This window comes from Paralichthys olivaceus, chromosome 15, assembly GCF_024713975.1.
Source record: "Paralichthys olivaceus isolate ysfri-2021 chromosome 15, ASM2471397v2, whole genome shotgun sequence".
In the NCBI taxonomy this organism is placed as follows: domain Eukaryota; kingdom Metazoa; phylum Chordata; class Actinopteri; order Pleuronectiformes; family Paralichthyidae; genus Paralichthys; species Paralichthys olivaceus.
This window is the reverse complement of record NC_091107.1, coordinates 15,091,165-15,108,390: the sequence shown is the minus strand read 5'-3', so window position 1 is coordinate 15,108,390 and position 17,226 is coordinate 15,091,165. Positions and strand designations below refer to the sequence as shown.

Sequence of the window (17,226 nt, the reverse complement as noted above, 5' to 3'; positions counted from 1 at the left end):
CTTTCAATCATACAATCTGCCTCAGTGGAGTTAGTTTGCTCAGTTGTCATGGAAATATGATTTATTAAAGTTACAGTCAATTTATTCCTCCTGCAAACATCTAGTTACATGACTCAGTCCATTCAGAAATCTACAAATATAAAACCCGTGTTATTCTGTGTCTGAGGTCAAGAATATTTTTTCAGTCTTAAATTCATTAAAATTTTACAATGATGCAAAATGTTTTCTGTTAACATGTGGACCACGGCTTTGGAAACCTGAGCAAATGTTTAAATCACTCCACACAGATACTGCTCAGTATTGATGGTGTTTATTTTATCGTCTTGACCAGATTTTCTCCAACTATTGCCGACGCAAAATATTTCAATATTGATGTGTACATGTTTTGGTCTGTTGGTGAGCAGGATTATGCAAAAAGACATTATCACGACAACATGATACAAATTGATATTTTATCAAATTTGGTGCAGAGCTGGATTAGTGAGTGGAGATTAACATTGGGAGATATATACATTTCCTCAATTTCTCAGATGAAAATTTTTTTATGAAATAAAAATCTGGATCTAGTGAATTTCGAAGTGGTTTCATAAGGAGACAGCTGGGCCTTGGTAGAGGTTGTGCTCTGTTGAGAATCATTCTAGTTTAAATTTGAGTGTTGCAACATTATATTTTTTTTCTATGCACTGTAAAGAAAAAAGCTGATGCACTATCTGGTCTGAAGATGAGACACACAAGCAGTTTTTCAAAGTCATATTTATTGTTACATGTAAAGCACTTGAGTAGATATGAACATGAGACCAAATACAATTTGGTCATTGTCATAGACTATTACAAAGCTACCTGGAATTAACTTACTGTTTATATTTGCTAATGTTGGATACAAAATAAGGGGGAAAAAACCTCAATGCTCAAGTACATGTCATCTTTAAGACAAGAATGCAAAGCAGAAGCCAGGAGAGTCCAGTCAGCCTGCTTCTCATCCAACATAACAGACCAAAGTAAAAAACAAAGAAAATACACCAGACACCCCAAAAACACATTTACCTCACAAAATAATCCCAAGAAACAAGCATCCAGACAGCATACCAGGCTGGTTATTAGTGTCATTCCACCTTAAGGCTTCTGTATGCAGATATGTAGAAGTATGAAGTTTATAGTGCCAGTTATTAAGACATGCTTGTACTTCATTATATGAGAGTGAATGTTTGGGTGTTTTTTGACGTGTGCTGCACCCAAACATCTCAACTCCAACTCTCTTTTTTTTTTTTTTGGCCTTGTCAGCATTTCTTTCATCAGCATTGAATTCAGGAATGTGTGTTGCTTAGTCAAGGATATAATTTACTTTATCAGTCTGAGTAAAAATATGTAAACAACCTTGCAGCTGGAAATATGCATATTCGCTTAAAAAAACAAACATTATTTAAGAGTTCTGGATATTGAAAGTAACAAGTTGTTGCCTGTAACACGAGACCCATCTGTTTTCGAAAATTTAGTATTTTGGATTTTTAAATAAAGAGGACAGCACATCATTCTTTAGTAAACACCTCTGTTAGTCAAAAGAGGCAGGGACACATGCAAATGATTCTGACTTCATCATTCTCATTCAAATAGAAAACCATTCTTCATTTCCTTCAGTTGGGGGAGCTCTTTTAAAACTCTAATGGCTTGTGGGTACAAGTTAAGTAAGTGTCACACTGATCCCAGCCAGTCTCTTAGACCCGCTTCATCCCCCGACCCATCAAGCAGGCAAAGACTGTCATCACCATTTTGGGTTTGACCTCCACGAGGTCCTCTGGGAGAGCGTAGACACGGGCTCCGATCTTCCTTGCCATGGAGACGGCATATCTGGGAAGGACAGAGAGATCATGTAAAAATAAAAAAAAAAGACCAAAATAATTTGCATACGGTTGCTTCTTTTTTTCTGTCACAGGAAGTCTCACTTGGCGTTTTCCAGCTTGTCATCTTCAGAGAGGCTGCCAGTTTTTATCAGGTCGTAGTTGATGCTGCCGGGCTGAATGGCGTCTATCAGTTCCAATACTGCTAAACTGCTGCTGATCTCCTTGTCCTGATCACCACAGCACACACAGAATAAGGGTCTGACACACACAAGCTTACATGACCAATCAGAAAATGTAGTGCCTCTTAGTTTGTACCACACTGCCTCTATGTAAATAACATGAAACTGCTGGTTTGTGAACTTATCTTTTTTGAAAATGGAAGTTTGTTCTTACAATAGAGTATTATGGCCATGTTGAAGAAAAAAAAAATATATCACAATATCATTTTAGAGGGGGACTATTAGATGATCTGCCTGTTGGCTGCATCTTGTGAAGTTATAGTGTAGGGCACACATATAATGTAATACTGAATATTATGGCTCATCAGCACCACATTATAGTATTACAACTTTGAAAAGATTGTGTGGGAAACACAAAGAAACACAGACACTTGGAGGAAATTGCCTCTTTTGTGGAGGAGGAAATGTTTGGTTGTGGACCACTGTGAGGTAATCATTGGTTACATCTGCATGATATTCAGAGTTTCACAACGAGAGACATTTACGATTTTGGATCCAGAAGGAATGGAACTCAGACGAGTACAAGTTCTCCTCGTTGCTAATTTCCTAAAAAAATAGAAGACAACTCTATTCTCAATTTTTACATTCAGCATGGCCGTAATATTCTGTAGTATGTTTTTAACTTTGGGACTAGAATGTGTAAAATATTCTAACTTCACATGTTCACTTTACAAGTTTTTTCTGAGCTTTCAACCGCACCTTAAGGTCTTCATCAACAAATGAGTCAGAGAAATAACACATTGGTGCCGCCCCCAAATATGACCACATGTTATCATATGACGCTGTAAACTTGTCATGTGGTGAAATCTGAGTCAGCTCCCTTCACTGATGAAGATCACGAGGTGCAGTTAAAGGCAGAAAAGACTTTTAAAAAGAGCACATATTTGACGATATTATAAATTCTATACGTAAACAATTTAATTGAATCTAAACATATATGTCTTTTCACAGCAGTGTAAGAAAAAACAGCTTTACCTTAAAGTTTGCAATCGTGGTGGATTTTCCAGCCTCTGCCAACGTGTTGTTCACCCACTTTACAATGATGGCATCGTTTACTTTCTGTCCATCCCCCAGTTCCTCCAGTACATTCAATGTATATCTGAAAGGGTGGAGACACAGCTTGATTATCAGGCACATGAATTGAACAGGTAACTTTTTTTAACGCAAAGATGTGGGAACGTGGAACTGAAACTAAACAAACAAACAAAAAAAACTTGAAACTTGAAAACCGCACAGTCATGTCGAGCAGCATGGACTTTGTTGATTCTTTGGGTCACACAAACTTTGGAAAATCTGACATGAAGAACACAAAAATATGGAGAAATACCAAATATGGCAACACACATCCCTTGTGTCGGGAGCCAAGTGAGTTCATGGAAATGTGGTCTGGATTTGGAGGAACACGCACATACTAACACCACCACTGGCATGAAAGAGAGGTTTATAACTGCAGAGTCCCGAGAAATTGTTTACAGTAAATATGTAGTTATCACAATGAATCTGACAATGAAGACTGATGGTGATTGCAGCGTTTCAAAATACCACACAGACATGCTGACTGAAAAACAAAATGTTATTTGGTGACACCGTTGTGCTCCCAAATATCCTCAGCTTTATGATTCATAAGTTAATCCTTTTGATGTCTTTTTGTATATAAAATAGGTCTTTGTTCTTTGTTGTCATTAATTACGTTTTATGGTCACCGGTGTGAAAATCCAATGCACCTTGCTGAAGCGTTACTTCCCTTTTTTTTTTTTTTTTTTTAATAGTAAACCAAAAATGGGAAGCAGTTTTTCTTTCATTTTAGTGATGCAATTCAACTTCTCTTTTCTGAAGTGACACTGTTGTAGTTATGTTTCACCTTCTCATCAGCTGCCACACCAGTGCCAGAGTCAGGGTAGCGTTGCCATCGTTCAGGTCCTGCCCGCCGATGCCGACAAGGGAGAACTTGGCTGATTTGCCCAGTTCTACCGCGTAGTTACAATTCTCCAACTAGGGGCACAAAATAAAATAGTTGGCAAACGACAAACATACAGATTTTAGGAATCATTGCAAGGGGTTTCGTTTACCTTTTTCATGTTGGTTCCCAGTTTGGGGTAAGGCGGCTTGTTGACTTTGTTGCTCCAGTCAACAAACACTTTAATCTTCTCATAGAGCTGAAGGATGACCATGGCGTCCTGTAAGTCTCTATAAAACAAGAATGCGTTGGATTATTTGTAAAATTATATAAATTACAAGATCACATCAACTGTTAAAACGCTTCAGATGTTACACACAGGAGTGACACAACATTGTCGTGTGTGCAACATACCCATAAAGATGATTGACATGTGGGTTCACTCCCATTGAGTTCATCCAGTTTCGGAAAGTCCTCTCTTCTCTCGTCTCACCTAAACAGCAAAGCATCATGGTATTCAGGGGGTTTCAACCTCCGTTATAGTGAATGGGATTTACAATATGCAGAACTGAACAGGTCCTGGTACTCCTTTTTAGATTTCTGATGCTACTCTAATACTGGAATTACAATCTGCCTTCTTCTGCTCTCCATACCTTCCAACAATCCCCAGTCAATATCCTCATTCTCAGGTTTGGTCAGTGCTGGATATTTGTTGAACAGATTGGCCACAAAGGCGAGGTTGAGTTTGGGGTTTCCACTGACAACGTCAGCTGGGGTGACAAACTGTCGACAGCCGAGCCGGTCGGCCTGCTGCAGCATGGCTTCTGCCCTCTTCATGTCGTCTCTCTCCTGAACAACACACAGAACACATGCTCCACATCAGAGACACCGTACAGCTGTTACCACATGGCGGAGAAAGTCAACTGTGAGCGCAGACCGTTGAAAAGATCTTACACTGAAGCCTGCCATGCTGATGTCTATGCGAGGCTGGTCTTCTTCTGTGCCTTTTGGAGAGATTTGATTCAGGAGGTGAAAATAGGCCCTTGAGTCCTGGAAAATAATGTAAACAAACAAAAGCCATAAGATTTCTGTTAATAAATGAACAAGAAATTGTTCATTGTGTAACATGAGTATATCTTTTTGTCTCCTGGTTCATCAACAGTGACATGCATGTTTCTTCATATGTGCACAGTGTCTACATTAGATTTCATTCATGAATTTGATATTTAAATATAAGTTTGAATACAGAGTAAAATTTAGAGGAGAGATAATAGCTATAGCTAGCTATATTTGTATACATGCATGGTTGTTGTGGAAACGCCCAACATACGCCTGACATAGTAATCGGAGCGTCCTTAGAAATGGGAATTTTGTCAGAGAAACAAAAACAAAACATAAATTTTACCCAGTCTGGACATATATGACATACTGAAACATTTCATAAATATTTGACATTAGTCAGTTAGCTAGAGATACAACTCTTTCAATACTACTTTGGGAGCAGTGGAGGCGTTTATTTGCATTAGCTTGTGCACACATAAGTATATACTTTGTTGTTCAGTGTGCTGATAGATGCCTGTGTTGGTGTATCAACAAAACCTATAGAAACTTCCTGTAATTGTCTTATTTTAGGAAAGTGGTTTCCTGCATCAAGTGTTAAAAACCAGCTGGACTCAGTGTCAGTGTGGAGGGCCCACCTTGATGTCACTGCTGAAATTGTTGATCTTCTGCCAGCCAGCATTTTCCAGGTGAAAGTTTGCCCAGCGTAGCAGCAGCTCTTCTGGAGACAGCTTCATCAGGTCCTCCAAAGTTTCCCCATCTCTCAGTAACGCTGCCAGAGCTGCCAGGGAGCATTTGATGTTTAGTTAAGCTACTTGACCTCAGACCAGGACACACTATTGACAGGAGCACAGACTCAAATATGTGTTATGTAAGAACAGTCTCAACAATGGCCCGTACCTTCATTCCTGCTGAGCTCGATGTCGGCAAACAGACCAATCTTGATGATCTGCCACAGCAGACCCAGTACCAGATGAGGTTTCCCCTCTTTCAGGTCTAAAGCACCGATGTTCACCACATGGCAGCCGATGGCAGAAGCTGAGTTCAGGGCCAGGTTCAGATTCTCCTGTATAGAACAGAGTATCAGCTGTTGGAAGATTTGCATAAAAAGTGATGGGAAAAAAAACCCTTCACCATCATGAATTAATTTTGACTGACCTGTGTTGTAAACGCCGACAGCTTCTTCTTATTTATGGTTCTCTCATCAATAGTGTCTGGAACTGACAGGTTGATCATTTTGCTGTGTAAACACACAAAACCAAACATGAGCTTGTGTCAACGTTGTAAAACAAGGCAGCGATAGAAACACACATGTTCATTGTTTGCAAAGGATTGTGAGTGTGCGTGTGTGTTTATTGTCGTAGTAAATTTGTGAACTCTGGTATAAAGCAACTTGGTGTCAAAATCAATATTTTTGTAGACAACATTTTTAACAAACTGATAATATCCTTTCTAAGGTCTCTGCAGTCACTCACTATACTGAATACTACTAATACAAAAACAAAAAAGGGAGTTTAACTTCTAAATGTCACCTCTTATTGTGAAGGTAAAACCAACATCAAGTGGTTGCAAGCATGTTCTACCTTTCGAAAAAATTCCATAACTGACATGAATCATATGGGGTTGCTTCCTCATTAGCATGTTTTGGCCAACATGCTTTTTTCCAAGCCCTCAATATCCCTGTTAAGTTAACTTCAGCATGTGAGCAGAGTTTTTGTTTGTCATGCAGTTGGAATCTGTCTGGAATATGTGCAGACAGAGAGAACTGGTCTTTACAGTCTGTTTGATGCTGATCCAAATACATGACAAAGTTATCAAATACTACCTATTATTAACTACGGTAACAGCCCAGTTTTGATTTTGATTATAATGGTTACACATTTGTAGATTTTGAACTTTTTATTTCACAAAAAGTATATGTTATTATTTGTAAATATTTTTTATTGAATCTAGTCGTATTGTGTTTGTAATACATATTTTAATATGTATTTAATGCAAAGCAGAATATTGTCATTGTTAATTGTCATTCTCCAGTAACTGCTTATGTTTATTTTTTCAACTGGAACGTGACCACAAGTACAATAACAAGGAGGTATTTGACATTTATATGAGCAGGATAGCTTGGTGACAGAGCTTTAATAGTAAATAGGTTATCTCACCAGAGAACTATGCCATCTCCGACAGATGCAAACAGGGAGCCTGTGTTGGGATCCATAGGCAGGACATGTTGGCAGTCAGGGTCTTTTTCCAGAGCCGTGTTGATCCAGTTCACAAACGCAAATCGCTCCTCCTCTGTAAATGTGTACATATACAAGCATTATTAAAACACCAATGATAAAATACGACAGTTTTGCTCATACTGACTCATTACAGCAGGTTATATTGTATACTATGTTTCTTCCTTGGTAAATGATGCATCCGTGCCTGAATTGGACAAAGTCAACTCCTTATGACAAACATTAGCAGCGACTGGATAAAAGAAGGAGAACATTTCAATAAGGTCAGATTCTTTGAGACTTACCAGAGAACGAGTGTTGTGTGCCTTCGCTCGACAGCTCGGACGTCCCTCCAATGGCCAGGATGCCTTCTTTTCTGTTGATGGCCTTACGGAAGGTTTTTGCTATTTCACTGCCTTTCAGCTCCAGGACGATCTAAAACAATATCAAGGAACACCAGTGAGGCCAATCTCTCCTATACCACACAAATCCTTTGTAACTGCTTTAGGCTGAAAGTCGTGGGATCTTTATTGTGCATTTTGATTTGTGTATGAGCGATTGCAATGTAGTTGAACCAATCAAAAAATAATTAAATGACTATTTTCTGCTAGTGTTCCAATTGAAAGATATAAATTATCAGTAAACAATCAGTGGCTAGTGGCTACTTGATTAGTCCAATCTTATTCAGCTAATCTATAAAGGAATCTCAACCCAGATCAACCATATTGTGGTAATTACATCTTAAGTCAGCTGAACTGATCTGTAACACACAGGGTTACACATATATTCACATATAGGTTTGATTAGACAAATCGCTCTGGGTATTTGTGACAAAGTCTAAGAATTAATAATAAAAATTCTCCAATGATCAAAAAAACTATCAAAAAGTATAAATAGATAATTGGATGGTGAAAACCATATTTCGCTGCAGTCATAAGTCTGTGCTTTAAATCATCTCCTCTCTGTTTCAATACTTTGTTTTCTGCTTTGCTCTCTTATCAGGCTCCAGTTAGCCTTCATGACAGCCAAGGTCACAGAGCAGACACAGACACATTTCTGGAATTTCTCCTCCATGTCTTTACAACACAAAGCCAACCTGCTGGCTACAGGGATGAGATCAAATGGTAATCGTGGCAACAAACTGCATTTTTAAACAATATGAATGGGCTGAAATTTTTTTAAAATTACTATTAAGTCCAAGAAGACACCAGGTCAATGAGCTCATAACAGCAACTGATGTTGTTTAGTGCATTTAAGTGCACGGTAGTGATTTGACTGTCACTGCACATCCAATCTTAGTGTTACAGTGCTGACTGAGTGAGTGCCAGTATGTAATTATGAGTTATCAACAGTAACAGTAAACCAACAGGGCAAGAGCTATCATCACCCACCACCACACCACCAACACCCAAACGCTTGTCCCAATGTCTCAACATTCAATTATTAATGACAATTACCTCTAAATATTAAACACGTCTCAACAACAACTAATGAGAGCACAGAGAGCTCTGTGGTGTGACTGTAGCTTATCAGTAATGTATAACATGTGAGCAGCTTCAGACAAAGCTGCTTTTTCTATCGTGATATGCGCGATACTTCCTGAAGCTGAAGTTATCACTGCTTCATCAGTGACCACAGCCCCACAGGCGTTGGTGCAGCCACAATGAGCTATTCAGTCTGCTACTGAGACTTTTGTTTCACAAGTAGAGCACAAAAATATACACAAGGTCACAGGGTGCCAGCCGTCATTGTATGTGCACTTAAGATTAAAAGCTTTAACCACAAAAAAGACAATCATGACCTTACATGAATGATACAGATTTCCACCCGGTTCTGCAAGTTTTAGTTAACAGCTATTTTTTAAGTTTATGTATATGCTGTGTGGACTGGGAGGAAGATTCCACCAAGGAGGTTATTATGAAACTTGGAAGAATGTGGTATAGGAGAACTCATTCAATCTGACTTCAGATACTGGTAAATTGGTATTTTATGAAACCCTGGTTCTAAAGCGCGCAATTTTCCCAACACAATGGCACAATGCTGTTTTTCAGCCAACTGGGAAATCCCGGATACAGACTCTTCCTGCCAGCACATGAACAATACTTGACTGTAAAAGTCAAATTACAGTCAGCTAATCAATCTGGTGACAGAAATTATAAACCAAATTAATTGCTTGACATTTGTTAATACGGTTCTATTATTTGTACGTTTTTATTTTCGAGTTCTAAACATATGTATATGTCCAAAGTTTAAAATGTTTAATTTTGGAGGATTTATTTCTACTTTGAGTAAAATTGTCCTGAAATGCATTAAGGCTGTTTTCTTTGTACAGAAATTGTTTTAAAAAGGTGCAGTATGATCAGTATACACATTATTATAATATCATACATAAATCTGCCACTTACAAAAGAACACAGTTAAACTCTAGGTCACTGTTGACATCATGAAACCATTAAGTAACTCATATTGTAAGATTATAAATGAGCTCATTACACTAAATGCTTTAGGTCCATTCAATTCCATTTGTCATAATCATAGTTCAGCAATTAATGACCAAAAAGCCACACATCCTACAACAAGACATCTGAACTATTATAGAGCGGCAACACAGCGGCAATCATGCAGTAGCCCCTAATTGACTGCTCCCTCATTACTGCTGAAACTACATACTGGAACTCACACCACTTTGCTGACCTCACTTCCACATTCCCAGAGTGCGTACTGTATGCATATGTGTGTATGTGTGGTCTGCAGAGGCCTTGTGCATTTAGCGGCTGAAAGTTGCTTTGCATAGCTGTCTCACTAGGGAGGGCGAGGTGGTTTGGGGGCAAAACAGAAAACAAAGACCACCTATGAGAATCTCAGAACAGGGGGTAAAAACTTGTCAAGCTTGACGAGGTGTTTGTGAGCTCCATTTTACGTACCGACAGAAACTCGTCAAAGCTGATCTTGTTATCCTTGTTGCGATCTAGTTTCTGGATGATTTCGCGAACCACGTACCCAGGCCGCACATGGCCTGCCTCTTTAAGGAGCTCATTGAGTTCATCATCACAGATAAATCCATCGTTGTCGAGATCTGCAGAAACAAATAAAGACCATTATACACCAGCAGTCATTTATTGCAATTTACACTGCTATAGTTTTAATAATCATAGATATATATAATGAAGGTCTTTTACAAGTTACACAAAAAATTCAACAGCCTGCACACAAGCTGTAGCTAGATACCATAAACTATAAATAAAAACAAAACATAGATCAAATATGAAATTTTAATTAAGAAATAAATAAAGTAAAGGTCGACACTGATGTGTCTGAAAGGCTCATAATGGCATTATTTCTACAGATAGGTTGGTCAGGCCTTAGCTGTAACCAGCACATATTGTGTTCTGCAGTTATAAAATAATCAAATTAATAACATACTGTCAAGATAAAATGTATTTTACTCACCAATTTTCCCAAAGGTCGTCCTCATCTCCTCCAACTCCTCTTTTGTGATCTTTGCAGACATTTTTCTGTGATTGACCTGAGGTGGTCAGGCAGAAAAAGGTGCGACTGCAGAGAGAAAAAAGGGCAGAGTCATCAGCGGGTTCTTGAAATAACAGGAGGTTGGACATGAGAGGAAGCCCCTTGCCTAATCGGCCTTAGTTTCTACCCTTGCAACTTTCCCAGACTGCTACAACCTTCTGCGTCTTCCATGAGCAATTTACACTCCCCCAGTCTCATCTCACTGCTGCTTTGGATCGCTAAAATCACAGAGCGGTCTACACTCTTCTGCCTCTGTGCAAATAGAGAAGTTCTCTTTCAATGCAGAACAGCACAACAAAAGTCCCCCAACAGCTCCTGTCATGTACCCCTCTCCTCACAGATCCTCTTATCTCTCCTGCTGTTCATATCTACTGTTCTCTTTGGCTCTTTTCCTTTTCCAAGCATGTCTCTCTCCCATAATCAAAGTAATTTCCTGTTAGTTCTATTGTATAGTAATGAGCCTGTGTTGTTGTGAAATAACTATGAGGCAGGCTGAGATTGCTTCTTGAGTTTTGTGTCAGAACCAGATCTAACATCCCTTACTAACATCCAGCTACTTCAAATCGACAAATCAATGTAACTGTTATTTCTTAATCTTTTTCCTGCTCTAATAATCAAACAATGATTTTATTTTACTACTAAAATAATTGGCATCATGCAAAGTGAGCTAAACTAACAGTTTTATGCATCAACATAACATCTTTGTCAATTTTGTGTTTCTCTTATGAGAGCTGCTTCTCTATAAAGTAAAGATGTTGGATTATCATGAAGCTCCTTTGGGCTGTATGTTTTTAAACTGTAGCTGAGAAAAGTGTCCTCACGTGGGAGAGAGATTCATTTCAATGTGTAAAGACTAGAGTCACAAAACAAGACCAGTGAGTCTTGCCTTATTTTTCTTGAACGAAAACACAGTGTTCCCAAACTCCTCTGAGGCAAAGCAACGATCCGAAAATCACTGAAAATAAGAAATTCCTCTGAGAACCTCCTTCCCGTTCTGTCGTGGCGGAGGAATGCATGAGGCCTGGGTAAATCGAGCCTAGCTCACAGAGAGGTGAGCAGGGGGTGCTGCCTCGCTCTCCAAGGCTGAACTGGTATGATGGCATTCCTCTCTTTAACATAAGTGTTCAGACAACAAAGATGAGGTTTGTGTGGCAGACTTTTTCCAGGCAGAAGTGTGTGCCTGGTTCCCGTTTCCTGATTTAAAGTACAGACTGTGGATTTTTCTGAGCGTATAGTCAGAAATCCTGGGCAAGGCCGGTTTGGTTTCCACGATACAACATGAGTAAAACCATATTAGGGAGTAGCTGAATGTCCAGTCAGTCAAATGGATCGTGTGTCACCTGATTGTAGGTATTTAAAAGTAATCCACCTCTGAGGTGAGCGATCATCTTTCAGAAAGAGAAACAACAAACAGATACTGATACGTACATAAAAAAGGCAATAATTCCTAAGATGTCATTATCAAACCTTTATGGCAAAGCAGAGTCTTGATATTTTACATTTAAACCATAAACTTTATAATTATAAATATGCATGTTGCTTCTTCCAACTCCTTTCACCCAAAAAACTGTTGAGATAAACTGAACCCAACGAAACTAAAATAAAACTCATATACAACCAAATATTTGGCACTTATATTGAAAACGCTGATGAAGATATTTCTGTAAAAGCCTCATATTGGCCAACAGATATATCAACCATTTGTATCTCTTCAACAAAGCATTACACTTACACAAAAAAATAGAATCAGTTTCTCATCAAATGAATAAAAGAAATCCTGATTTCTTCTATGATTAAAGAAGCCAGATGTAGTAGAAAACGGATTCTATTAACAAAGGCAGGTTTATTGCTTCAGTGTCAGCACTAACCGTTAGGTTTGAATGCCATTCCAAGAAGCACACAGAACAGCGTGTTTTTCTTCTGCAAAGTACGACTAAAACAGGGCAAAGCACAAACTCCTGACTAAACAATTAGGAAAATGACAATGCCAGTGTTGCTATATTTAACTTCTCCTCAGAAGGATGTGAAATGTGGCTGCTGAAGTCAGCCCGTCTACAAGGGCCAACAAACATGACCTCATTTGCCAGCCCATGTCACAACCTCAACAGAGGCGGAGTGGAAACAGAAGAGGGGTACATGGAGCAAGGGCACAGATGGCAGGGGGACAAATGTGAGATGTATCCCTGGTGGTAGAGAAGAATAGAGGGATTGTAATCACCGTCACAAACAGCGCCAATAAATCTTGTGTAACGCTAGAAAATGAGTGTGGAGTGTCAGGCTCCACAGGCAGTTGCCGTCTTTGACAGCTGGTCTGTGTGGTCAGAGGGACGAGGACATTCCTGCACTCATCTGAATGTAGAACCAACCTCCTCAATGAAGTGGCTCATAATTTTGTTGCAAGCACATCAATACTCCTGATAGAGTTCAAATACACTCTTGAAATGTCAGTTCCTAGCCACAGGGCAGGGTCCAATAGATGAGGATGATGCTGCTATATTTTTTTATTAATTAATGGCAATGTTCCCTTATGGTAAATCAAACTGCATATCATAGATATCAGTCCCCTAAATGTGCCTGATTTCTTCCGTCAAGATCCTTGAATTATTCCCTGGGAAATGTTGAAAAATGTCCTAGCTCACAATGTTAAAGAAAGTTTAAAAAGATTCCTCGATCTGCCCCCTGATCTGGATCTACATCAAAATTGAATTTGTTCTTCCCCATACCACATCCTTCCACCAAGTTCTGTGGTAATCCTTTCAGTTGCTTTGTGTAATCTTGCTGACAAACAAACCATCCAGCTGACGAGTGGACAGGGGTGAAAACATAACCACCTTGGTGGAAGTAACAATATGGGGAAAATATGACCCATAAATATCCATAGGAATGCAGGAACACAAAATAAAAACAAATGCAAGTCATCCACACATTCCTCTGAGTAGGTTTTCAGTCATCAAGGTCACGTGATATCCAGCACTAACAAAACAACAGCATCTGGAATTGCTTTGTAGTTTCCTCCTGATTCAAAAGCTCGCTCAGTCCTTTAGCTCTTACTTTACTGCTGGAAATCATCCATGGACAACTATTTCTTTCCGAACACCAGCTTTGACCGATGAGCCAAAAAAACAGCACCTCAGACGAATCTTTCAGTCAATTTGATGTGGAGGGGCTGATCCCAGAGTTAAATGTGCCGAGCTGACACACCCCGTCCCGCCACTGTTTCATCCACATAGTTGCCTGGGAATTGGGAGGCACACAAATAGATTGGGCAGCCTTCCCAAATGTGGTCAAGTTCATATGTGCACACACCCAACGTCGTCTGCAAGAACATGGACGTTTTTACTCAGGCACAATTGCCCGCAGATGTGGAGCGAACTGACTCATAAACACCATACAGTCTGTAACACAGCCCTTTATTTCCCTTTCAGGTGGCATGGAGAAGACAAACAGCCAGGCTGACAGGTAAGGAGGAGGTGACGACAACAAATATTGTATGTGTAGTTTACACATCTCTCAGTCGTACAGCTGCATGCACGGCAACTAGGTTGGTTGTAGTGGTATTATAAAAGCTCTCAATATGGTGAATCATCATGGAAATAGTCAAATGAAACATTAACTAACATTATGTCTAACTGTGAACAGCTACCTGTTCTCTATAGTACTCTACCTTTCCTCAAATGAAAGGATGGAGCTGTAATAAATTATACAAAAAGATTAAGAGGCCTGTGCTATTAGTGGGATGAGCACAGGAAGCCCCGTCCACCATGTCTGAGGAATGTCATTGGACAGGTTACTGAGGTGTTGCTGAAACAGTCGCTGCAGGTAAGCAGCCACACCTATGAGGGTTTGTCATTACTCAACAAACCACTGTAAAGCATTACCCTTTAAGTACTTTATAATCAGACAGCACAATACACACTAGCTGAAGTACCACCCTTTCCTCATGCATGCATTTTGCTGAGGTGCCTCTGAATCAGACACTGGATCCCTCCTTGCTGCACAATATAAAGAAGCAACTGCATTACATTATTAATTGTTTTATACACTATGGAACAGTAAAAAAGTTGCTACCAAAATTTCAACCTCAACTCTGTTCTTGATGTGGTATGTCTTTACAGGAGTTTGTTTTATCAATAATCTTGAATAATTTGATCAAATATTATTCACCTTTTTTGGTACATCTTTGCATTACCAGGCTAATAGGTGGAGCTACAGCAACATGAAAGACCATGAAGTCATAAAGAAATCATCTTTTTTTTCATTTCATCTATAGATACTCAACTGCTGTAAAATATATAACTTTTAATTGGAATGACCTTTATGCTTAATGAAGTTGACATGTACAAGCTCAAGTGCAGCTCACCAGTAACTCAATCGCTCTCACTGCGCTGGATACCAGGTGAAGGCACCTGTGAAAATTCCTGACAGCACAGGAAGCGGGGAAACCTGTTCATTGGCGCAGATAATTGTGTGTGAAGAGGAAATGCTACACAGGCTCACTCCCTTCCTCCTCGACTGTCTGGTTAGTCCTTGTCGAGATAGCATCAGACCCATCATGTCTGTATTTAACAGAGCGACAGTAAGGTGCTCTCATTTTGGTTCTTGGTTCCTCTTTTACCTACTGAAGCTGCTGTATACACCATACATGCACACACAAGGGCAAAAATGACCTCACAGATCACATCAGTGACAAGCGGGGATGAGCTACAGCTTTTTCTCTTTTCCAACAAAGGAGGTACAAACACTTTTTCCAGTGATGACACAATGAGTAAAACATTGTCTCCAGACTCCTGGTGCAAATATGGACTTATTATATTTGTCTTTAGGAATCACCATTTGTTAAATCACCTATTCATCTTAATATACCACTGAAGAAGCATGAGGAGACTTTAACCAGGGGCAGACAGTAAGAAATGCTGACCAGTAAATACCAACCTTGGATGAGCAACTGTATTCACAACATGATTCATGTTCCAGGTCACAATATTGAGCAAATATAAATGTGGGCTTTTCTGGTGCTATCACATATCACACAACCTTGTTGTCCAAAACAGCTTAAACAGTGATCCTGAATTAGGATCCCAGATGTGCATGTGCTGGACGTGGTAGAGCCCCAGATGGGTCTAAAGGAAAAATCTGCTAAATCATTCAGAGCTGCAAAACAACATGCACATAAAACACTGTTCTACACATACGAGTAAGTACACAGGCTACTCCCTTCAGTCTTAAAACAACCACCTTCCCTTCGCAGCACTTTCTAACACTCACTTAAATAAAGATCACATAATAACTATTCTTTTGGAGGATCTCTTTCTTACATCAACTTATGAAACTCCACTTTGCACATGTACCATATCGCAGAAACATGGCACACCGGAGAGGGAGAGGCAGATCTATTTAACTGAGGGTAAAACATTTACTAGAACCGCCCCGTCATCATATAAAGAGTCAACAAGTTAAAAGAGGAACGTGATCTATCATCACACGAGCAAACAGTGAGGAAGCACACGCCTGGAGCAGTTAAAGACCTGTTACAGCTCCAGCTTGTGCACCTACACTGTGTCTGTGTTGATGTGTGGCTCATTCATGATCGGGCTCCACCTGTGCGGCTTCCTCCCTCCGGTGAGAGGCGGCAGAGAAAACGAACTAACTCGCTATTAAGCGTGTGTCACATCCCCAAAGTGTAAATCCCGAGAAAAACGTGGAGCTGAAGCCCACACACAGAAATGAGCACCCATGCTGAATTACTAGTTACTCTCTACGCCAGCTTAGTTGTGTCTCTGAATAGCAGACTAGCAGTTCTCCAGCCACACGAGTTAACACTTCTTCACTTCAGTATTCCAGGACCTCAGTGGGCTACATGAAAGATGCAGCTAAAGCTAGCCGGCTAACGACAAAAACCATGCAAGTTTTATAGACAGGAAACTATCTGTTTACTCTGCAGACCCGCAGCTCTTACCGGAGGAGAGCGGCTATCACGGGGCAGGACCGGAGAGGACGAGGGTGTTATCTCAAATTAAAGAAGCTGATGTAAGCTCAGGCTTTCGGGGAGGTGTTGCTCTAGAAGTCGCCAGGAAATTGTAACTCACCGTCGGTGCGTCTAAAAGTCCAGACAGCGTCCAGTGTGCGGAGCTGCGTCCTCCACGTAGAGACAAAGTAGGAATGTGTCCCCGCCCCGCCCGGTGACGTCACCGCCGGGCGTCGATGCAGCGAGGATGGAGTTTTATTTTTTTATGTTTTTATTTTTTTACTTCATTTTGATTTGATCAGGCAGTGACGTAGAGATCAACATCTGTTCTGCAAGAGAGGCGTGATAACAAGGAACATTCACAACTATTACAACTAAACAATTAAACGCGAGCAAAACAACTAAATTAAAATAAATGAATCAAAACAGTCGCACGATTCATAAAGGTTGAACACATCCAAGGGGAACACAAGACGCTAGTTTA

At 39.9% G+C, this 17,226-nt stretch overlaps 1 protein-coding gene across 3 annotated transcripts; it reads right to left on the bottom strand.

Annotated features, from left to right (window-relative positions):
• Positions 1-735: 735 nt before the first annotated feature.
• On the bottom strand, positions 736-17,005 carry LOC109628781 (plastin-3-like). 3 transcript variants are annotated; one of them, XM_020086144.2, is made up of 16 exons: positions 16,864-17,005; positions 10,700-10,804; positions 10,174-10,325; positions 7,555-7,684; positions 7,193-7,325; positions 6,192-6,273; positions 5,934-6,099; positions 5,672-5,814; positions 4,929-5,024; positions 4,628-4,823; positions 4,389-4,467; positions 4,147-4,264; positions 3,939-4,069; positions 3,053-3,176; positions 1,941-2,065; positions 736-1,845 (listed from the first exon to the last, which is right to left on the bottom strand). In XM_020086144.2, the coding sequence occupies exons 2-16, from the start codon at positions 10,758-10,760 to the stop codon at positions 1,713-1,715; spliced, it is 1,869 nt and encodes a 622-aa protein (XP_019941703.1). In that variant the 5' UTR covers positions 10,761-10,804; positions 16,864-17,005; the 3' UTR covers positions 736-1,712. The 3 variants fall into 3 exon arrangements, with proteins under 3 accessions (XP_019941703.1, XP_019941704.1, XP_069366243.1); XM_020086145.2 differs by having other exon boundaries at positions 16,734-16,895; XM_069510142.1 differs by lacking the exon at positions 16,864-17,005 and adding an exon at positions 13,829-13,850.
• Between the last annotated feature and the right edge of the window lie 221 nt (positions 17,006-17,226).